Genomic DNA, 24,664 nt, shown 5'->3' with positions numbered 1-24,664 from the left:
AACAAAATGTGTATTTGGTTTATAAACCAATAATATAAAGTTACACAGCATGTTTAATTTTGGAAAAATGAAAATCTACATACCAGTAATAACTTCCTTAGGCCATTTTTTAGGCAGAATTTGTAAATCCATGAGTGGCACCAGAACACCCTCCATGTTGCCAAACATAGATGATAGACCCAAACAGAAAAGCATGATGAAGAAAAGGATGGACCACAGTGGTGCGATTGGCATTTTTGTGATGGCTTCTGTGAAGACAATGAAAGCCAAGCCAGTTCCCTCAACACCCTGTAGAAAGAGGGGAAAAACATTACTATTTGAAACAGAACATGTGTGAAAGGACGCCTAGAATTGCAAAAAATTTGCTGAGATAACATACCCAAGAAATGAGTAACACTAACCACCCCATGTACAAACATTACCAGGTAGTGGACAAATGGAGAGCCTTTAAATTTGATCTGCAGAAAGGTCACTGCATGCTGAGAGCAGACCACGTGTCACTCCACTGTCGCTCTGACAGTGTTTATGTAGGAACGTACCACCTTTCTTGGCATGTGACCCCCATTTTTACCTGTGTGTCAGTATGTTTTTGCCTGTCTCACTGGGATCCTGCTGGTTAGGTCCTCAGTGCTCATAGTTTATGGCCTAATGTGTGTGTCTGTATAATGCTTAACTGAGTCACTGAGGCTCTGCTAATCAGAACCTCAGTGCTTATGCTCTCTCTGCTTTTAAATTTGTCACTATAGGCTAGTGATTTCATTTACCAATTTCAATTGGCACACTGGACCCCCATTATAAGTCCCTAGTTATGGTACCTAGGTACCCAGGGCCTTGGGGTTCCAGGAGATCCTTATGGGCTGCAGTATTTCTTTTGCCACCCATAAGGAGCTCAGACAAACCCTTTCACAGGACTGCCACTGCAGCCTGTATGAAATAGTGTACACATTATTTCACAGCCATTTTCACTGCACTTAAGTAACTTATAAGTCACCTATATGTCTAACCTTCACCTGCTGAAGGTTAGGTGTAAACGTACTAAGTGTGAGGGCACCCTTGCATTAGCAAAGGTGCCCCCACATAGTTCAGGGCTATTTCCTGGGACTTTGTGACTGCGGGGACGCCATTACACGTGTGCACTACATATAGGTATACAGATGCTGCTGCGCGTCATCAGCAGGTGCCCGATCACGCCGCCCACACAGGACGCGGTCGGAGCGCTTCACTCTCACTCGTCCGCCCTTTGGCCACGGGACTCCCCTGTTCCACGAGACCCGAGGCCCAGCGTTGCACGCCACACCCCTTACAGCGCGTCACCATTAGGCGCCCGGCCACGCCTTCCTCACAGGACGCGGTCGGAACGCCGGCCTTACTGCAACGGGGCCAGCCACACTGGAACCTCGGCTGCTTAATTAATACGTTTTCTGTACGCCGACGCTTGATTTACTTTAATTGGCTCCCTCATTACCATAAATACCGGGCCAGCCCCTCATTCTACACCAGAGCGGTCTGGCACCGGCACGTAGGTACTCTCCACGGTAATCCCTTTGCAGTGGTAAGTTTGATCTTCATGGCATTTTTGGATTCTTCTTTCACCTTGTCCTAGAGACAACCCCCTGGCCTTTTCCTTCCTTCTTTAACCTTCCATCTCCCTTCCTCCCTACTCCTAAGAGTGTGACTACAAGGGAATACCCCTCCCCCCGGCGCTATTCAGACCAGAGGCCAACTGCCCCTGACTCCGGGGTAAGTCAGTAGTGCATGTGTTTGTGAGTGTTTTTACACTTGTTCCAAATTTTGTCACGTCTTTTTTGCTGTGTTGTGTTCAGTGGTGTGCCACCTCTCACCCTCATTAATTTGTGGTTCATTTATCAGCCATTACAGACCTACCACACCATGAACCACCTGTTCAGGTAGGCTCTTTATGATTCACTTTGAGCACTTCACTTATTGTTAGTGCTCCGGGATCCTAGACCCTGACGAATGCCCCTGACCTACCAGCACTTTGAGAGGGCAGAAACATGTTGGTCATACGTATTCCTTTTTAGACTCTAAGAGATATTATTCTCCAGTTAGCCTTCTCCCTATTTCTTAATCTTACCAACATGCACCTCCATTAAAATTTAACTAGTATTAATTGGTGACATGTATGGTAATTTTATCTCCACCTCATCTGGATCCCCGCAATTTATCCAGCTAGTTTAATTTCAGCACTCCCTCTGGTTCTTTTAACCAAAAGGTTGAGTCCGCCCAAGTAGTATCATCTTACTTGGGTGGGGCTAGGTGGTCAAATGATGAAGCAAGACACTATTATGTGTGTGAGACCACCTAGTCTGTAAGGGAACTCCCCCTTCTTCCCCCCCTAGGACAACACAGTTTCTCATTCCTGGGACACTCTTCGCTCATGCCTTCTTCATCCCGTACTTTAAGGCGACCTAATTGATACCGCTCTTTGAGGGAACACTGGTTAAGTTCCACCCTCAACCTCTACTACCCCACACCCTTAGTGGTTATATAGATTTATTTTGGGAGGCAGTGTGGGTTAGCAACACTCCCAGTACTCTCCTTTTGTGTTTCACAGGTGTTGGTATTGGAGCCTGTGGCACCAAGAGCACCACAGGACAAATGGAGTGGACCACATCTTATTGTGGAAAAGAAGGGTGAGGTCACCTATTTGGTAGACATAGGCACTGCAAAAAGTCTCCTCAGGGAACTTCATGTCAACCGCCTTAAACCCTACTATAATAGGGCAGATTTGACCCTACTCATGGCCACAGATGAGGGGCAGGAAGAAGAGAGTGACCCTCTCCCTGACCTCTTCTCCAACACTGCAGCTGACAGCTCAGTGGATGGGGTTGTGCTTGCAGACTGCCTTACTGCAGAGCAAAAGGAGGACTGCAAAAACCTCCTAGGTCAATTTTCTGAACTATTTTCGCTCACACCTGGTCAGACTACTTGGTGTGAGCATACCATTGATACTGGAGACAGTTTTCCTGTCAAAAGCAAGAAGTATAGGCATCCTGACAATGTCAGAGACTGTATTAAATCTGAGGTTCAGAAGATGTTGGACCTAGGGCTTATTGAGCAATCAGACAGCGGCTGGGCTATGTAGGAGGCTGGACTGGCTTGTAGTGAGTACCTAGGGGTACTTGCACCTTGCACCAGGCCCAGTTATCCCTTATTAGTGTATAGGGTGTCTAGCAGCTTAGGCTGATAGATAATGGTAGCTTAGCAGAGCAGCTTAGGCTGAACTAGGAGACGTGTAAAGCTACTACAGTACCACTTAGTGTCATATGCACAATATCATAAGAAAACACAATACACAGTTATACTAAAAATAAAGGTACTTTATTTTTATGACAATATGCCAAAGTATCTTAGAGTGTACCCTCAGTGAGAGGATAGGAAATATACACAAGATATATATACACAATACCAGAAATATGCAGTATAGTCTTAGAAAACAGTGCAAACAATGTATAGTTACAATAGGATGCAATGGGGACACATAGGGATAGGGGCAACACAAACCATATACTCCAAAAGTGGAATGTGAAATACGAATGGACCCCAAACCTATGTGACCTTGTAGAGGGTCGCTGGGACTATTAGAAAATAGTGAGAGTTAGAAAAATAACCCTCCCCAAGACCCTGAAAAGTGAGTGCAAAGTGCACTAAAGTTCCCCTAAAGACAAATAAGTCGTGTTAGAGGAATAATGCAGGAAAGACACAAACCAACAATGCAAAAACGCTGGATTTCCAATCTGGGGTACCTGTGGAACAAGGGGACCAAGTCCAAAAGTCACAAGCAAGTCGGAGATGGGCAGATGCCCAGGAAATGCCAGCTGCGGGTGCAAAGAAGCTTCAACTGGACTGAAGAAGCTGCGGTTTCTGCAGGAACGCAAAGGGCTAGAGACTTCCCCTTTGGAGGACGGATCCCTCTCGCCTTGTAGAGTCGTGCAGAAGTGTTTTCCCGCCGAAAGAACGCCAACAAGCCTTGCTAGCTGCAAATCGTGCAGTTAGCGTTTTTGGAAGCTGCTGCGGCCCAGGAGGGACCAGGAGGTCGCAAATTGGACCAGGAGGTAGAGGGGACGTCAAGCAAGACAAGGAGCCCTCTTAGCAGCAGGTAGCACCCGGAGAAGTGCCAGAAACAGGCACTACGAGGATGTGTGAAACGGTGCTCACCCGAAGTTACACAAAGGAGTCCCACGTCGCCGGAGACCAACTTAGAAAGTCGTGCAATGCAGGTTAGAGTGCCGTGGACCCAGGCTTGGCTGTGCACGAAGGATTTCCGCCGGAAGTGCACAGGGGCCGGAGTAGCTGCAAAAGTCGCAGTTCCCAGCAATGCAGTCTAGCGAGGTGAGGCAAGGACTTACCTCCACCAAACTTGGACTGAAGAGTCACTGGACTGTGGGAGTCACTTGGACAGAGTTGCTGGATTCGAGGGACCTCGCTCGTCGTGCTGAGAGGAGACCCAAGGGACCGGTAATGCAGCTTTTTGGTGCCTGCGGTTGCAGGGGGAAGATTCCGTCGACCCACGGGAGATTTCTTCGGAGCTTCTAGTGCAGAGAGGAGGCAGACTACCCCCACAGCATGCACCACCAGGAAAACAGTCGAGAAGGCGGCAGGATCAGCGTTACAGAGTTGCAGTAGTCGTCTTTGCTACTATGTTGCAGGTTTGCAGGCTTCCAGCGCGGTCAGCAGTCGATTCCTTGGCAGAAGGTGAAGAGAGAGATGCAGAGGAACTCGGATGAGCTCTTGCATTCGTTATCTAAGGAATCCCAAGAGACAGAGACCCTAAATAGCCAGAAAAGAGGGTTTGGCTACTTAGGAAAGAGGATAGGCTAGCAACACCTGAAGGAGCCTATCACAAGGAGTCTCTGACGTCACCTGGTGGCACTGGCCACTCAGAGCAGTCCAGTGTGCCAGCAGCACCTCTGTTTCCAAGATGGCAGAGGTCTGGAGCACACTGGAGGAGCTCTGGACACCTCCCAGGGGAGGTGCAGGTCAGGGGAGTGGTCACTCCCCTTTCCTTTGTCCAGTTTCGCGCCAGAGCAGGGCTAAGGGGTCCCTGAACCGGTGTAGACTGGCTTATGCAGAATTGGGCACATCTGTGCCCAACAAAGCATTTCCAGAGGCTGGGGGAGGCTACTCCTCCCCTGCCTTCACACCATTTTCCAAAGGGAGAGGGTGTAACACCCTCTCTCAGAGGAAGTCCTTTGTCCTGCCATCCTGGGCCAGGCCTGGCTGGACCCCAGGAGGGCAGCTGCCTGTCTGAGGGGCTGGCAGCAGCAGCAGCTGCAGTGAAACCCCAGGAAGGGCAGTTTGGCAGTACCAGGGTCTGTGCTACAGACCACTGGGATCATGGGATTGTGCCAACTATGCCAGGATGGTATAGAGGGGGCAATTCCATGATCATAGACATGTTACATGGCCATATTCGGAGTTACCATTGTGAAGCTACATATAGGTAGTGACCTATATGTAGTGCACGCGTGTAATGGTGTCCCCGCACTCACAAAGTTCAGGGAATTGGCTCTGAACAATGTGGGGGCACCTTGGCTAGTGCCAGGGTGCCCTCACACTAAGTAACTTTACACCTAACCTTTACCAGGTAAAGGTTAGACATATAGGTGACTTATAAGTTACTTAAGTGCAGTGTAAAATGGCTGTGAAATAACGTGGACGTTATTTCACTCAGGCTGCAGTGGCAGGCCTGTGTAAGATTTGTCAGAGCTCCCTATGGGTGGCAAAAGAAATGCTGCAGCCCATAGGGATCTCCTGGAACCCCAATACCCTGGGTACCTCAGTACCATATACTAGGGAATTATAAGGGTGTTCCAGTAAGCCAATGTAAATTGGTAAAATTGGTCACTAGCCTGTCAGTGACAATTTGAAAGAAATGAGAGAGCATAACCATTGAGGTTCTGATTAGCAGAGCCTCAGTGAGACAGTTTGTCACTACACAGGTAACACATTCAGGCACACTTATGAGCACTGGGGCCCTGGTGAACAGGGTCCCAGTGACACATACAACTAAAACAACATATATACAGTGAAAAATGGGGGTAACATGCCAGGCAAGATGGTACTTTCCTACACAACCCCCCCCCCCCAAACGAAGGACAATAAGACTAGCCATGACCTGATGAGTCTTCATTGTCTAAGTGGAAATATCTGGAGAGTCCATTTGCATTGGAGTGGCTACTCCCAGGTCTATGTTCCACTGTATAGTCCATTCCCTGTAGGGATATGGACCACCTCAACAATTTAGGATTTTCACCTTTCATTTGTTTTAGCCGAAGTAGAGGTTTGTGGTCTGTCTGAACAATGAAGTGAGTGCCAAACAGGTATGGCCTCAACTTCTTCAGAGCCCAGACCACAGCAAAGGCCTCCCTCTCAATGGCAGACCAACGCTTTTCTCTAGGGGTCAACCTCCTACTAATAAAAGCAACAGGTTGATCCTGGCCCTCAGAATTAAGTTGTGATAGGACTCTCCTAATTCAGATGCATCAGTTTGGACATAGAATTTTTTAGAGTAACAAGGGCTTTTCAGGACAGGTGCAGAGCACATGGCCTGCTTCAGCTCCTCAAAAGCTTTCTGACAGTTAGCTGTCCACATTACCTTTTTAGGCATCTTTTTGGATGTGAGGTCATTAAGAGGGGCTGCAATGGAGCCATAGTTCTTAATGAACCTCCTGTAATACCCAGTGAGGCCTAGGAAGGCTCTCACCTGAGTCTGAGTGGTAGGGGGAATCCAATCAATAATTGTTTGGATTTTCCCCTGAAGTGGTGCAATCTGTTCCCCACCAACAAGGTGTCCCAGATAAACCACCTTACCCTGCCCTATCTGGCACTTTGAAGCCTTGATAGTGAGGCCTGCCTTTTGCAGGGCCTCCAAAACTTTCCATAGGTGGACCAGGTGATCATCCCAGCTGGAGCTAAAGACAGCTATATCGTCCAAATATGCTGCACTGAAAGCTTCCAGCCCTTGCAGGACTGTGTTCACCAACCTTTGAAAAGTGGCAGGTGCATTTTTCAAACCAAAAGGCATTAGAGTAAACTGGTAATGTCCTCCAATGGTTGAAAATGCAGTCTTAGGTTTAGCATCTTCTGACAATTTGATCTGCCAATACCCTGCAGTCAAATCAAAAGTGCTTAGATACTTGGCAGATGCCAGTGTATCTATGAGCTCATCTGCCCTGGGTATAGGGTGAGCATCAGTTTTGGTTACAAAGTTGAGACCTCTATAGTCTACACAAAACCGCATTTCCTTCTTTCCATCTTTGGAATGGGGTTTTGGTACCAGTACCACAGGAGAAGCCCATGGACTGTCAGAGTGCTCAACCACTCCTAGTTCTAACATTTTCTGGACCTCTTGCTTTATGCAGTCCCTGACATGGTCAGGCTGCCTATAGATCTTACTTTTGACAGGCAAGCTGTCTCCAGTATCTATAGTGTGCTCACACCAAGAAGTGGTACCTGGCACAGTAGAGAAGAGTTCGGAGAATTGATCTAGGAGATTTATGCAATTGTCTTTCTGCTCAGCAGTAAGACAATCAGCCAAAACTACACCTTCCACCAGAGCATCTTGTTCTGTGGAAGAGAAGAGATCAGGTAGAGGATCACTGTCTTCTTCCTGTCCCTCATCTGTTGCCATGAGCAGGGTGAGATCTGCCCTGTCATAGTAGGGTTTCAGGCGGTTGACATGGAGCACCCTAAGGGGACTCCTGGCAGTGCCTAAGTCAACTAAATAGGTGACTTCTCCCTTCTTTTCAACAATTGTGTGGGGTCCACTCCATTTATCTTGGAGTGCTCTTGGGGCCACAGGCTCCAAGACCCACACTTTCTGCCCTGGTTGGTACTGAACCAAAACATCCTTCTGATCATGCCATTGCTTCTGGAGCTCTTGGCTGGCCTGAAGGTTTTTGCTGGCCTTTTTCATGTACTCAGCCATCCTTGATCTGAGGCCAAGTACATAATCCACAATATCCTGCTTAGGAGCTTTTAAAGGTTGTTCCCAACCCTCCTTTACAAGTGTGAGTGGACCCCTAACAGGGTGTTCAAAAAGAAGTTCAAAGGGGCTGAAGCCCACTCCTTTCTGGGGTACCTCCCTGTAGGCAAAAAGAAGGCATGGTAACAGGATATCCCATCTCCTGCGGAGTTTTTCAGGGAGACCCATAATCATGCCTTTGAGAGTTTTATTAAATCTCTCCACCAGTCCATTTGTTTGTGGATGATAGGGTGTTGTGAACTTGTAAGTTACACCACACTCCTTCCACATGGCCTTTAAGTATGCAGACATGAAATTGCTTCCCCTGTCTGATACTACTTCCTTTGGGAAGCCCACCCTAGAAAATATTCCTAGGAGGGCCTTTGCCACTGCAGGTGCTGTAGTGGTCCTTAAAGGAATTGCTTCAGGATATCTTGTGGCATGGTCCACTACCACCAAGATAAACCTATTGCCTGAAGCAGTAGGAGGGTCAAGGGGGCCAACTATGTCAACCCCTACCCTTTCAAAGGGAACCATAACCACAGGCAGTGGAATAAGGGGTGCCTTTGGAGTGCCACCTGTTTTGCCACTGGCTTGACAGGTTTCACAGGACTTACAAAAATCTTTTGTGTCCTCAGACATCCTAGGCCAATGAAACAATGGAACCAGTCTGTCCCAAGTTTTCATTTGACCCAGGTGCCCAGCTAGGGGAATGTCGTGTGCAAGAGTTAGGAGGAACTTTCTGTACTCCTGAGGAATCACTAGTCTCCTGGCAGCTCCAGGTTTAGGATCCCTGTGCTCAGTGTACAAGAGGTTGTCCTCCCAGTAAACTCTGTGAGAGTCACTGACATCCCCATTAGCCTGTTTGACAGCTTGCTGTCTGAGACCCTCTAATGTGGGACAGGTTTGCTGTGCCACACTCAGCTCCTCCCTGGCAGGCCCCCCTTCACCCAAAAGCTCAGCAGTGTCTGCTTCCAGCTCCTCTGGTGTAGGTTCTGCACAGGGAGGGAATTCTTCTTCCTGAGAAGTTGAATCCACTGTAGAGGGAGGGATAGTAGGAAGTGGTTTGCTTCTACTAGCCCTAGCTTTAGGGAGCACTTGGTCCATTGTTCCAGGATCCAAGCTTCCCTGTCCTTTTTGCTTTTTGGCCTGAGCCCTTGTCAAAGCAAAAATATGCCCTGGGATGCCCAGCATTGCTGCATGGGCCTCCAACTCCACATCTGACCAAGCTGATGTCTCCAAATCATTCCCTAATAGACAGTCTACAGGTAAATCTGAAGCTACCACAACTTTCTTTGGACCAGTAACCCCCCCCCAGTTGAGATTAACAACAGCCATGGGGTGGCTAAGTGTGTTGTTGTGAGCATCGGTTACTTGGTACTGGTGACCAAGTAGGTGTTGTTCAGGGTGGTCCAGTTTCTCTATGACCATAGTCACACTGGCTCCAGTGTCCCTGTAGGCCTGAACCTCAACACCATTTATTAGGGGTAGCTGCTTGTACTTATCCATATTAAGGGGACAAGCAACTAAGGTGGCTAAATCAATAGCCCCCTCAGAGACTAACACAGCCTCTGTGGCCTCCCTAACAATGCCAACCCCAACTAAGTTACCAATAGTGAGCCCAGCTACTCCCTTGGATTGGCTATTAGTAGGTTTGCTCCCACCACCACTGCTATTAGTAGGGACACTAGGTGTAGCAGTAGGGGTTGTAGTGGTAGGAGGCTTGGTGCCTTTCTTTGGACAACTGGGATCTGTTGTCCAATGGCCTTTTATTTTACATAAATAGCACCATGGTTTCTTTTCCTTGTTTTGATTAAAAGAGGATTTGGGCCCACCACTCCCACCAGAGTGTTTTTGTGGGCCTGATGAAGACTCATTTTTAGATTTGTCCCCAACCTTGTCTGAAGACTTACCATCCTTCTTCTTGTTGCCATCTTTGTCACCCCCTGTATGAACTTTTCTGTTCACCCTTGTTCTGACCCATTTGTCTGCCTTCTTTCCCAATTCTTGGGGAGAGGTCAGATCAGAGTCCACCAAGTACTGGTGCAACAAATCAGACACACAATTATTAAGAATATGCTCTCTCAGGATCAAGTTATACAGGCTGTCATAATGAGTAACTTTACTGCCATGTAACCACCCCTCCAAGGCCTTCACTGAATGGTCAATGAAATCAACCCAGTCTTGTGAAGACTCCTTTTTGGTCTCTCTGAACTTTATCCTGTATTGTTCAGTGGTTAAGCCATAACCATCCAGGAGTGCATTCTTAAGAACTTTGTAATCATTAGCTTCATTTTCTTTTACAGTAGGGAGCCTATCCCTACCTTTTCCACTAAATGATAGCCATAGGATAGCAGCCCACTGCCTTTGAGGGACATCCTGTACAGCACAGGCCCTCTCAAGTGCAGCAAACCACTTGTTAATGTCATCCCCCTCCTTATAAGGGGGAACTATCTTATGCAGATTCCTGGAATCATGCTCTTTTGCAGGATGACTATGGGGAATACTGCTGCTGCCACCATGGGTTTCTAAACCCAGTTTCTGTCTCTCCTTCTCTACTTCTAAAGTCTGTCTATCCAAATCCAGCTGTTGCTTCTTGAGCTTCAGTCTGGTTTGTTCCACTCTCAATCTATTGAGCTCCCTTTCTAACAATCTGTCATCAGGGTGGGTGGGAGGGACATGCCTTGAAACAGAATTATGGTGAGAATGGACAGAAGGAGACCTGTCCCTTACAGAGGGCACCCTAACAGCTTGGCTAACAGAAACATCAGTACCACTGTGGTGTGAGTAAATGCTTTTGCTATGATGTGAGACAACACTATTTGTATGGTGTGACTCAACATCATTACCAACTATGCTAGACTGTCTAGTAATGGGCAGGCTAGGAAGTTTCTTTCCTGAATCTTTTCCTGGGGGAGTCCCTGGATCAGATTGGGAACCATTAGCTACTTTTTCAACAGATGGGGCACTTCTTGCCTTATCTTGTTCTCTAAGCATGTTAAGTAACAATTCCAAGGAAGGATTCTTCCCTACACTCAAACCTCTCTCTATGCAGAGACTCCTTGCTCCTTTCCAGCTAAGGTGATCATATGCAAGTTTGGACAGATCAACATGTTGGCCTGTGCCAGCCATTTTTAGAGAGAGTTAAAGTGATAGAAAAAGAGAAAAAGTTTGTCAGAGCTTTTAGAAAGACTGAGAAAAAAACTTTTTAAACGTTTTAGAACTTTTTAGAAAGTTAGAAGTACTTTTCAGCACTTAGAAAAGAGTGAAAAGAGGAAATGCAAAACTTTTTGGCAATGTGTATATACACTGAGCTTGTTTTGTATATTTTTCTCTTATGAAAAGTACAATGATAAGAGTGGTAAGTAGTCTCAAAGCACTTATCCCACCGCTGCACAACCAATGTAGGAGGCTGGACTGGCTTGTAGTGAGTACCTAGGGGTACTTGCACCTTGCACCAGGCCCAGTTATCCCTTATTAGTGTATAGGGTGTCTAGCAGCTTAGGCTGATAGATAATGGTAGCTTAGCAGAGCAGCTTAGGCTGAACTAGGAGACGTGTGAAGCTACTACAGTACCACTTAGTGTCATATGCACAATATCATAAGAAAACACAATACACAGTTATACTAAAAATAAAGGTACTTTATTTTTATGACAATATGCCAAAGTATCTTAGAGTGTACCCTCAGTGAGAGGATAGGAAATATACACAAGATATATATACACAATACCAGAAATATGCAGTATAGTCTTAGAAAACAGTGCAAACAATGTATAGTTACAATAGGATGCAATGGGGACACATAGGGATAGGGGCAACACAAACCATATACTCCAAAAGTGGAATGTGAAACACGAATGGACCCCAAACCTATGTGACCTTGTAGAGGGTCGCTGGGACTATTAGAAAATAGTGAGAGTTAGAAAAATAACCCTCCCCAAGACCCTGAAAAGTGAGTGCAAAGTGCACTAAAGTTCCCCTAAAGACAAATAAGTCGTGTTAGAGGAATAATGCAGGAAAGACACAAACCAACAATGCAAAAACGCTGGATTTCCAATCTGGGGTACCTGTGGAACAAGGGGACCAAGTCCAAAAGTCACAAGCAAGTCGGAGATGGGCAGATGCCCAGGAAATGCCAGCTGCGGGTGCAAAGAAGCTTCGACTGGACTGAAGAAGCTGCGGTTTCTGCAGGAACGCAAAGGGCTAGAGACTTCCCCTTTGGAGGACGGATCCCTCTCGCCTTGTAGAGTCGTGCAGAAGTGTTTTCCCGCCGAAAGAACGCCAACAAGCCTTGCTAGCTGCAAATCGTGCAGTTAGCGTTTTTGGAAGCTGCTGCGGCCCAGGAGGGACCAGGAGGTCGCAAATTGGACCAGGAGGTAGAGGGGACATCGTGCAAGACAAGGAGCCCTCTTAGCAGCAGGTAGCACCCGGAGAAGTGCCAGAAACAGGCACTACGAGGATGCGTGAAATGGTGCTCACCCGAAGTTACACAAAGGAGTCCTACGTCGCCGGAGACCAACTTAGAAAGTCGTGCAATGCAGGTTAGAGTGCCGTGGACCCAGGCTTGGCTGTGCACGAAGGATTTCCGCCGGAAGTGCACAGGGGCCGGAGTAGCTGCAAAAGTTGCAGTTCCCAGCAATGCAGTCTAGCGAGGTGAGGCAAGGACTTACCTCCACCAAACTTGGACTGAAGAGTCACTGGACTGTGGGAGTCACTTGGACAGAGTTGCTGGATTCGAGGGACCTCGCTCGTCGTGCTGAGAGGAGACCCAAGGGACCGGTAATGCAGCTTTTTGGTGGCTGCGGTTGCAGGGGGAAGATTCCGTCGACCCACGGGAGATTTCTTCGGAGCTTCTAGTGCAGAGAGGAGGCAGACTACCCCCACAGCATGCACCACCAGGAAAACAGTCGAGAAGGCGGCAGGATCAGCGTTACAGAGTTGCAGTAGTCGTCTTTGCTACTATGTTGCAGGTTTGCAGGCTTCCAGCGCGGTCAGCAGTCGATTCCTTGGCAGAAGGTGAAGAGAGAGATGCAGAGGAACTCGGATGAGCTCTTGCATTCGTTATCTAAGGAATCCCAAGAGACAGAGACCCTAAATAGCCAGAAAAGAGGGTTTGGCTACTTAGGAAAGAGGATAGGCTAGCAACACCTGAAGGAGCCTATCACAAGGAGTCTCTGACGTCACCTGGTGGCACTGGCCACTCAGAGCAGTCCAGTGTGCCAGCAGCACCTCTGTTTCCAAGATGGCAGAGGTCTGGAGCACACTGGAGGAGCTCTGGACACCTCCCAGGGGAGGTGCAGGTCAGGGGAGTGGTCACTCCCCTTTCCTTTGTCCAGTTTCGTGCCAGAGCAGGGCTAAGGGGTCCCTGAACCGGTGTAGACTGGCTTATGCAGATTTGGGCACATCTGTGCCCAACAAAGCATTTCCAGAGGCTGGGGGAGGCTCCCCTGCCTTCACACCATTTTCCAAAGGGAGAGGGTGTAACACCCTCTCTCAGAGGAAGTCCTTTGTTCTGCCATCCTGGGCCAGGCCTGGCTGGACCCCAGGAGGGCAGCTGCCTGTCTGAGGGGCTGGCAGCAGCAGCAGCTGCAGTGAAACCCCAGGAAGCGCAGTTTGGCAGTACCAGGGTCTGTGCTACAGACCACTGGGATCATGGGATTGTGCCAACTATGCCAGGATGGTATAGAGGGGGCAATTCCATGATCATAGACATGTTACATGGCCATATTCGGAGTTACCATTGTGAAGCTACATATAGGTAGTGACCTATATGTAGTGCATGCATGTAATGGTGTCCCCGCACTCACAAAGTTCAGGGAATTGGCTCTGAACAATGTGGGGGCACCTTGGCTAGTGCCAGGGTGCCCTCACACTAAGTAACTTTGCATCTAACCTTTACCAGGTAAAGGTTAGACATATAGGTGACTTATAAGTTACTTAAGTGCAGTGTAAAATGGCTGTGAAATAACGTGGACGTTATTTCACTCAGGCTGCAGTGGCAGGCCTGTGTAAGATTTGTCAGAGCTCCCTATGGGTGGCAAAGGAATGCTGCAGCCCATAGGGATCTCCTGGAACCCCAATGCCCTGGGTACCTCAGTACCATATACTAGGGAATTATAAGGGTGTTCCAGTAAGCCAATGTAAATTGGTAAAATTGGTCACTAGCCTGTCAGTGACAATTTGAAAGAAATGAGAGAGCATAACCACTGAGGTTCTGATTAGCAGAGCCTCAGTGAGACAGTTAGTCACTACACAGGTAACACATTCAGGCACACTTATGAGCACTGGGGCCCTGGTGAACAGGGTCCCAGTGACACATACAACTAAAACAACATATATACAGTGAAAAATGGGAGTAACATGCCAGGCAAGATGGTACTTTCCTACAGGCTAGCCCAGTGGTGCTTGTCCCCAAACCTCATAGCAAAGAAGGAAAGAGAGAAATTAGGTTTTGTGTAGATTACAGAGGGCTCAATAAAGTTACAAAAACAGATGCTTAACAGAGCAGATGAGCTGATAGATACACTAGCCTCTGCTAAGTATCTAGGCACCTTTGATTTGACTGCAGGGTATTGGCAGATCAAGTTATCAGAGGATGCTAAACCAAAAACTGCATTTTCAACCATTGGAGGGCATTATCAATTCACCGTTATGCCCTTTGATCTGAAAAAATGCACCTGTCACTTTCCAAAGGCTGGTGAACACAGTCCTCTAAGGTCTGGAAGCATTCAGTGCAGCATATTTGGACAATATTGCTGTATTTTGCTCCACCTGGGATGACCACCTGATCCACCTGTGGAAAGTTTTAGAGGCCCTGCAAAAAGCAGACCTCACTATCAAGCTAGCTTCTGAAGGCCAGATAGGGCAGGGGAAAGTGGTTTATCTGGGACACCTAGTTGGTGGGGAACAGATTGAACCACTACCGGGGAAGATCCAGACAATTTTGGACTGGGCACCCCCTACTAATCAAATCCAGGTCAGAGCCTTTCTTGAACTCACTGGGTATTACAGGATGTTCATTAAGAACTATGGCACCGTTGCAGCCCCCCTTAATGACCTCACCTCTAAGAAGATGCCCAAAAAGGTGTTATGGACAGCTAGCTGTCAAAAAGCTTTTGATGAGCTTAAGCAGGCTAAGTATACTGCACCTGTCGTAAAAAGCCCAAATTACTCTAAAACAATCATTGTCCAGACATATGCTTCTGAACTGGTGGTTTGGGGCAGTTCTTTCACAACTTAAGTCAGAGGGCTAGGATCAACCTCTTGCTTATCAGTAGGAGGTTGACCTCTAGAGAAAAGCATTGGTCAGCCATAGAGAGGGCGGTCTTTGCTGTGGTCTGGGCACTGAAGAATTTGAGACCTTACTTATTTGGGACTCACTTCATAGTTCAGAGAGACCACAAACTCTCTTATGGCTAAAATAGATGAAAGGAGAAAACCCTAAGTTGTTTAGGTGGTCCAATTCCCTACAGGGGATGGATTTTACAGTGGAACACAGACCTCGGAGTAACCTCCCGAATGCAGATGGACTCTCCAGATATTTCCACTTAGACAATGAAGCCTCATCTGGGCAAGGCTAGCCTTATTGTCCCTCGTTTGGGGGGGTTGAGTAGGAAAGTACCATCTTTCTTGGCATGTTATCCCCAATTTCTGCCTGTTTGTCATTGTGTTTTTACTGTCTCACTGGGATCCTGCTTTCTGGCATATATGTGTGTAGGAAAGTTCTATCTTGCCTGGCATGTTACCCCCATTTTAACTTGTGCGTCAGTTTGCTTTTGCCTGTGTCACTGGGATCCTGCTACCCAGGACCCCAGTGTTCATAGTTTGTGGCCTATACTGTATGTGTTCCCTGTGTGGTGCCTAATTCTATCACTGAGGTTCTGCTAACCAGAACCTCAGTGTTTATGCTCTCTCTGCTTTTAAAATTGTCACTGCAGGCTAGTGACTATTTTCACCAATTCTGATTGGCACACTGGAACACCCTTATAATTCCCTAGTATATGGTACCTAGGTACCCAGGGCATTGGGGTTCCAGGAGATCCCTATGGGCTGCAGCATTTCTTTTGCCACCCATAGGGAGCTCAGACAATTCTTACACAAGACTGCCACTGCAGCTGAGTGAAATAACGTCCACACTATTTCACAGCCATTTTACACTGCACTTAAGTAACTTATAAGTCACCTAAATGTCTAACCCGCACTTAGTAAAGGTTAGGTGCAAAGTTACTAAGTGTGAGGGCACCCTGGCCACTAGCCAAGGTGCCCCCACATTGTTCAGGGCAATTTCCCCGGACTTTGTGAGTGTGGGGACACCATTACACGCGTGAACTACATATAGGTCAATATCTATATGTAGCGTCACAATGGTAACTCCGAACATGGCCATGTAACATGTCTAGGATCATGGAATTGTCACCCCAATACCATTCTGGTATTGGGGGGACAATTCCATGCATCCCTGGGTCTCCAGCATAGAACCCGGGTACTGCCAAACTAACTTTCCGGGGTCTCCACTGCAGAAACCGCTGCTTCCAACCCCTCAGACAGGTTTCTGCCCTCCTGGGAGCTGGGCAGCCTGGTCCCAGGAACGCAGAACAAAGGTTTTCCTCTGAGAGAGGGTGTTACACCCTCTCCCTTTGGAAATAGGTGTTAAGGGCCTGGGAGGAGTAGCCTCTCCTGGCCTCTGGAAATGCTTTGAAGGGCACAGATGGTGCCCTCCTTGCATAAGCCAGTCTACACCGGTTCAGGGATCCCCCCAGCCCTGCTGTGGTGCGAAACTGGACAAAGGAAAGGGAAGTGACCACTCCCCTGACCAGCATCTCCCAGGGGAGGTGCCCAGAGCTCCTCCAGTGTGTCCCAGACCTCTGCCATCTTGGATGCAGAAGTGTGAGGGCACAATGGACAGCTCTGAGTGGCCAGTGCCAGCAGGTGACGTCAGAGACCCCTCCTGATAAGTGCTTACCTTTCTCTGTAGCCAATCCTCCTCTGTGGGCTATTTAGGGTTTCTCCTGTGGGCATCTCACCAGATAATGAATGCAAGAGCTCACCAGAGCTCCTCTGCACACCCCTCTTCGACTTCTGACAAGGATCGACCGCTGACTGCTCCAGGACGCCTGCATAACCGCAACAAAGTAGCAAGAAGACTACCAGCAACATTGTAGCGCCTCGTCCTGCCGGCTTTCTCAAATGTTTCCTGGTGGTGCATGCTCTGAGGGCTGTCGGCCTTCATCCTGCACTGGAAGCCAAGAAGAAATCTCCCGTGGGTCGACTGAATCTCCCCCCTGCCAACGCAGGCACCAAACTTCTGCATCACCAGTCCTCTGGGTCCCCTCTCATCCTGAAGAGCGTGGTCCCTGGAACACAGGAGCTGGGTCCAAGTGTCTTCGACAGTCCAGTGGCCCTTCTGTCCAAATTTGGTGGAGGTAAGTCCTTCCCTCCCCACGCCAGACAGTAATCCTGTGTACTGCGTGAACTGCAGCTGCTCGGGCTTTTGTGCACTTTTGCAAGACTTCCTTTGTGCACAGCCTAGCCCAGGTCCCCAGCACTCCGTCCTACATTGCCCAACTCTCTGAGTTGGACTCTGACATCGTGGGACCCTCTTTTGTTGTTCTGAGTCGACTGTCGTCCTCAGATCTTCTAAGTGCCTGTTCAGGTGCTTCTGCAGAAGGACCACTAGACTGTCGGGGTCACTTGCATCCAGCTCCTGTGTATCAAGGACCACACTTGTCAAGATGAGAGGGGACCCAGAGGACCGGTGATGCAAAGGTTTGGTGCCTGCATTAGCAGGGGGAAGATTCCGTCGACCCACAGGAGATTTCTTCTTGGCTTCCAGTGCAGGGTGAAGGCAGACAGCCCTCAGAGCATGCACCACCAGAAAACAGTAGAGAAAGCCAGCAGGATTAGGCTCTACAATGTTTCTGGTAGTCTTCTTGCTATTTTCTTGCGGTTTTGTAGGCGTCCTGGAGCATTCAGCGGTCGATCCTTGGCAGAAGTCAAAGAGGGAAGTGCAGAGGTACTCTGGTGAGCTCTTGCATTCGTTATCTGAAGAGAAACCCACAGGAGAGACCCTAAATAGCCCTCAGAGGAGGATTGGCTACCTAACCAGGTAAGAGCCTATCAGGAGGGGTCTCTGATGTCACCTGCTGGCACTGGCCACTCAGAGGTCTCCATTGTGCCCTCACACCTCTGCATTCAAGATGGCAGAGGTCTGGGACACACTGGAGGAGTTCTGGCCATCACCCCTGGGGTGGTGATGGACAGGGGAGTGGTCACTCCCCTTTCCTTTGTCCAGTTTCGCGCCAGAGCAGGGGCTGGGGGATCCCTGAACCGGTGTAGACTGGCTTATGCAAAGAGGGCCCCATCTGTGCCCTTCAAAGCATTTCCAGAGGCCAGGAGAGGCTACTCCTCTGAGGCCCTTAACACCTATTTCCAAAGGGAGAGGGTGTAACACCCTCTCTCAGAGGAAATCCTTTGTTCTGCCTTCCTGGGACTGGGCTGCCCAGGCCCCAGGGGGACAGAAACCTGTCCTAGGATTGGCAGCAGCGGTAGCTGCAGAGAAAACCCCAGAAAGCTAGTTTGGCAGTACCCGGGGTCCATGCTCGAGCCCTGGGGATGCATGGGATTGTCCCCCCCAATACCAGAATGGTATTGGGGGGACAATTCCATGACCCTAGACATGTTACATGGCCATGTTCAGAGGTACAATTGTGACGCTACACATAGGTATTGACCTATATGTAGTTCACGCGTGTAATGGTGTCCCCGCACTCACAAAGTCTGAGGAAATTGCCGTGAACAATGTGGGGGCACCTTGGCTAGTGCCAGGGTGCCCTCACACTTAGTAACTTTGCACCTAACCTTCACTAAGTGAGGGTTAGACATATAGGTGACTTATAAGGTACTTATGTGCAGTGTAAAATGGCTGTGAAATAACGTGGACGGTAGTTAACTCAGGCTGCAATGGCAGTCCTGTGTAAGAATTGTCTGAGCTCCTCATGGGTGGCAAAAGAAATGCTGCAGCCCATAGGGACCTGGGACCCCAATACCCTGGGTACCTAGGTACCATATACTAGGGAATTATAAGGGTGTTCCAGTGTGCCAATCAGAATTGGTAAAATTTGTCACTAGTTTGCATTGACAATTTTAAAAGCAGAGAGAGCATAAACACTGAGGTTCTGGTTAGCAGAGCCTCAGTGATACAGTTAGGCACCACACAGGAAACACATACAGGGCACAACTTATGAACACTGGGGTCCTGGCTAGCAGGATCCCAGTGACACAGGCAAAAACAAACATACATATAAGTAAAAAATGTGGGTAACATGCCAGGCAAGATGGTACTTTCCTAAAGTGGTCCAAATGTCAAAATTTGGAGGAGGTAAGTCCTTGCCTCCCCTCTCCAGACAGTAATCCTGTGCACTGCGGGAACTGCAGCTGCTAGGGCTTCTGTGCACTTTTCCAAGGACTCCTTCGTGCACAGCCAAGCCCAGGTCCCCAGCACTCCGCCCTGCATTGCTCAACTTCCTGAGTTGACCTCCAGCTTCGTGGCTTTTGTAGTGTTTAGACGACCGCCGTGCTCAGTCTTCTTGAACCAGTGTTCAAGGACTTCTGCGGGTGCTACCTTCTTGTGCATGGGCTCTCTACGTTGCTGAGGGCCCCCTCTGTCTCCTCCCCCAAGTGGAGACATCCTGGTCCTTCCTGGGCCCGGGCAGCACCCTTTTTCTTCAACTGTGACCTTTGCGGCTAGCAAGGCTTGTTTGTGGTCTTTTGCCAAAGAAACAACTCTGTATCCTCCAGCACTCCGTGGGACATCTTCTGCACAAAGGAGAAGTTCCTAGCACCTTTCGTTGTTGCAGAATCTTCAGCTTCTTCCATTCCAAGGCAGCCATTTTGCCCCTTCATCTGGGGTTAAGTGGTCTCTTGCCCCCCCGGACACTTTCACGACTCTTGGATATGGTCCCCTTCCTTTGCAGGTACTCAGGTCCAGGAATCCATCTTCAGTGCTTTGCAGTCTGTTGTGGTCTTTGCAAAATCCTCTATCACAGGTTTAGTGTGTTTCTGGGGAAATAGTAGTACTTTACCCCTACTTTCCAGGGTCCTCTACACACTACACTAGTCTAGTGGTCCATTTGTCGTTCGCATTCCACTTTCTTAGTATATGGTTTGTGTTGCCCCTAGGCCTACTGCATCCTATTGTATTCTACAGTGTTTGCACTACTTTCTGACTGTTTTTACTTACCTGATTTTTGGTTTGTGTGTATATTTTGTGTATTTTACTTACCTCCTAAGGAAGTATATCCTCTGAGATATTTTTGGCACATTGTCAATAAAATAAAGTACCTTTACTTTTAGTAATTCTGAGTATTGTGTTTATTATGATATAGTAACTATATGATATAAGTGGCATAGTAGGAGCTTTGCATGTCTCCTTGTTCAGCCTAAGCTGATCTGCTATAGCTACCTCTATCAGCCTAAGCTGCTAGAACACTACTAATCTACTATTAAGGGATAACTGGACCTGGCACTAGGTGTAAGTACCATCAGGTACCCTCTATAAGCCAAGCCAGCCTCCTACAGACTCCTCAACTCTATCCTCAGACTGTCCACTGGCAGCTCTGGCTGCTACCCATGATATCAGCCCCTTTTGTAGCTCCTCCTTCTTGGTGAGATCTCTGACTTGGACTTTGAGATTTTTTCAAATTGCCTTCAATTCGTTCACAGTGTAGATTTCTAACTAATCCTCCTCAAAAACCAAATTCTTGGATGCAACTGATGATGCTCTTGACTGAGACATGATGTTGTTGGAAGTTTGACTTGAACTTGAGATCAAAAATAGGTCAAAGAGGAAAAATCAAAAACAAACCTTGTATGTGGTATGTAGTGGTCTGCAATATCGTAGTAGTGTACACCAACCATTGTAGGTCAAGTGCAAATGCAAGTCCTAATCTTCACTGCTGACAACCAATGTGAGACATGGGGTCTCTAGTTGGCAGTCGGTTTGCACCCTGTCCGAGTAGATACCCTCACTCTAGTCAGGATAAGGGAGATACCCCCTCAGGTAACCCCTGCTCACCCCCTTGGTAGCTTGGCACCAGCAGTCAGGCTTATCTCAGAAGCAATGTGTAAAGCACTTGCATATAACACACAGTAATACAGTGAAAACACTACAAAAGGACACCACACCAGTTTTAGAAGAATAGCAAATATTTAACAAGACCAAAACGAGAGAAATCCAACATACAGTAATAAAGACATGAATTTTGCAAGAATTAATTTAAAAATACAGTTCCTTGAAGTCGATAGCTCCGTCTGGGACAATCACGGCGTCGTGAACAACAAATTAAAGAGTTTAGGCTGGCCTCAGCATCACAGGCAAGCTATGTTGTGGGTAAGACCCGCAAACAGCACCTTTGAAATGTAGAGTATTGTGATCCTCGTGATGAGATCCGGAGAGCGGTGTCACTGGCGTTGCAGGTGTCAGTTCTGGAGGTTGGTGCAGGGGTCACCAGGCCCTTAAAGTCACATGCATTGCAGATCGAGCTCTGGGCTGATGAAGTCAGGAGCGCTGGTGTGGATAGCGTTGGGGCTGCGGTGCGAAGCGAGACGATGCAACGTGCAGTGCCCACGGTCACAGTGCAGGCAGCGGCTCATTGACGGCATCCAGCAGCATCGGTGAGACCAGGGATGGGATGTGAAGCAGGGAAGTGCAACCTGCAGTGTCACCAGGTAAAAGTGCAGGCAGCGCATCATGTGAGAAAGTAGCCTCTTTCTAGCATGGTTACCCCCATTTTTGGACTGTTTGTGAGTTTTGTCATTGTGTTTTTACTGTCTCACTAGGATCCTGCTAGCCAGGACCCCAGTGCTCATAGTTTATAACCCTATTTGTCAGTGTGTTTTGCCTGTCTCAATGCGATCCTGCTAGCCAGGACCCCAGTGCTCATAGTCTGTCGCCTATGTGTGTTGTCAGTATGCTTAACTGGTCACTGAAGTTCTGCTAACCAGAACTCCAGTGCTTATGCTCTCTCTACTTACCAAATTTGTCACTATAATTTAGTGACCCCAGTTTTAAATTCTGATTGGCACTCTGGACCCCCCTTATAAGTCTCTAGTATAAGGTACCTAGGCACCCCGGGCATTGGGTTCCAGGAGTTCCTTATGGGCTGCAGCATTTCCTTTGCCACCCATAAGGAGCTCATACAAACCTTTCTTCAGGACTGCCACTGCAGCCTGTTGGAAAGTACCATCTTTCCTGGCATGTTACCCTCATTTTTTACTTATATGTATGTTTGTTTTTGCCTGTGTCACTGGGATCCTGCTAGCCAAGACCCCAGTGCTCATAAGTTGTGCCCTGTATGTGTTCCCTGTGTGGTGCCTAACTGTATCACTGAGGCTCTGCTAACCAGAACCTCAATGTGTATGCTCTCTCTGCTTTCAAAATTGTCACTGCAGGCTAGTGACTAATTTTACCAATTCTCATTGGCACACTGGAACACCCATATAATTCCCTTGTATATGGTACCTAGGTACCCAGGGTATTGGGGTTCCAGGAGATCCCTATGGGCTGCAGCATTTCTTTTGCCACCCATAGGGAGCTCAGACAATTCTTACACAGGACTGCCACTGCAGCCTGAATGAAATAACGTCCACGTTATTTCACAGCCATTTTCACTGCACATAAGTAACTTATAAGTCACCTATATGTCTAACCCTCACCTGGTGAAGGTTAGGTGCCAAGTTACTTAGGTGGTCATTACAACCCTGGCGGACGGTGTTAAAGCGGCGGTAAGACCGCCAACAGGCCGGCGGTAAAAAAATTGGAATTACGACTGTGGCGGAAACTGCCAACAAAGACAGCCAATTTAACACTCCGACCACCACGGCGGTACAGACAAACAGCTGGCGGGCACCGCCAACAGACAGGCAGAAGACTAAAGTACCGCCCACTGTATCACAAACTACCAATCCGCCACCTTTTCCGGGGCTGATTCACCGCAGACAAAAACACGGCGGAAACATGATCTCGAAGGGAAAACGCTCACCTCTACACACCCCACGAGGAATCCGGACACCATGGAACCGGAGCTGCACATCCTGCCAGCCCTCATATTCTTGCTCCTCTACCAGGAGCACGAATGCCGGCGGCGAAGACAATGGTGAGTACTGCACCTACGACACAGGGGAGGGGGGATGGAAAAAACTGGGACACACACAAGCAACACCCAACACCCCCACCCCCACCCACGACAACACACAAAGTAATACATATTTATAAATTATAGTTACACCCCCCAACCTCCCCGGAAGAATGCAAAGACAAAAGGAAATGAGTGTAACCATAGTAATATATTAAAATCAAGTACGCAAAAATATATATATACACCATAAACAAAATATACACCAAGCTTAGTAGTCCAGGTAGTGCTCCAATGAAGTCCGTGAAACACTGGGCCCACACGGTATGGGCGAGGCCCACACAAGATCCCCGACCATGACAGAGAGAACACTGCAGGGGCATCAGAGAGCAAGAAAACAGGAGCCTCAGGGGGAGGGAAAGGGGGAGGCACCTCAGCCGGTTGAGTGCACAACGCCAAATCCACGAGAGGGCCACATGCCCACTGTTCAATCCTGGGGAGTGCAAAGCCACAGTCTCTCAAGTCTCTACAGTGGGTGGTTTGCCCACTGTTCCTTCCTGGGGAGTGCAAAGCCACAGTCTCACAAGTCCCTACAGTGGGTGGATTGCCCACTGTCCCATCCTGGGGAGTGGAAAGCCACAGTCTCTCAAGTATCTACAGTGGGAGGATTGCCCACTGTTCCATCCTGGGGAGTGCAAAGCCACAGTCTCACAAGTCTCTACAGTGGGTGAGTTGCCCACTATTCAATCCTGGAGAGTGCAAAGCCACAGTCTCACAAGTCTCTACAGTGGGTGGATTGCCCACTGTTCCATCCTGGGGAGTGCAAAGCCACAGTCTCACAAGTGGATGACAGTCTCCACTGGTTCTGGAGGGGGCATAGTGCCTAGAGTGCTTCATCCTGCTAAGGACAGAGGTAGTGGATGACAGTCTCCACTGGTTCTGGAGGGGGCATGGTGCCTAGAGTGCTTCATCCTGCTAAGGACAGAGGTAGTGGATGTATCTCTCCTCTGGTTCTGGAGGGGGCATGGTGCCCAGAGTGCTTCATCCTGCTAAGGACAGAGGTAGTGGAGGACAGTCTCCACTGGTTCTGGAGGGGGCATTGTGCCTAGAGTGCTTCATCCTGCTAAGGACAGAGGTAGTGGATGTATCTCTCCACTGGTTCTGGAGAGGGCTCTGTGTCCAGAGTGCTTCATCCTGCTTGTGACGGACTCAGTAGCGTCAGTGCCCTTGGCGCTCATGGACCAGCGCTGCTTGTGGTGTCAGTGCCCTGTTCAGCGGTGCTTGTGGCGGCGGTGCCCTGTTCAGCGGTGCTTGAGGCGGCAGTGCCCTGTTCAGCGGTGCTTGAGGCGGCGGTGCCCTGTTCAGCGGTGCTTGTAGCGGCGGTGCCCTGTTCAGCGGTGCTTGAGGCGGCGGGCTCCTTTGCAGTGACTTAGCTGTTGGCGGTCCTCTCTGTCCCAGCGGGGCTTGTGCTGGCAGTCCTCTCTAGCCCAGCGGGGCTTGTGCTGGCGGCGGGGCTTGTGCTGGCGGTCCTCTCTAGCCCAGCG

General features: G+C 48.6%; 1 protein-coding gene across 1 annotated transcript in view; it reads right to left on the bottom strand.

The window, feature by feature from the left end:
- SLC6A19 (solute carrier family 6 member 19) overlaps positions 1-24,664 on the bottom strand; it is a 1,531,867-nt gene that overhangs the window by 438,901 nt on the left and 1,068,302 nt on the right. Inside the window, exon 9 of the mRNA XM_069219637.1 lies at positions 84-288. Coding sequence (XP_069075738.1) covers positions 84-288 — 205 coding nt within the window. The remainder of the gene's footprint in view (positions 1-83; positions 289-24,664) is intronic.

The sequence above is a fragment of the Pleurodeles waltl genome, chromosome 2_2 (assembly GCF_031143425.1).
Source record: "Pleurodeles waltl isolate 20211129_DDA chromosome 2_2, aPleWal1.hap1.20221129, whole genome shotgun sequence".
NCBI lineage: Eukaryota > Metazoa > Chordata > Amphibia > Caudata > Salamandridae > Pleurodeles > Pleurodeles waltl.
Note: the sequence above shows the minus strand (reverse complement) of the source record. Positions and strands in the feature narration are given on the sequence as shown.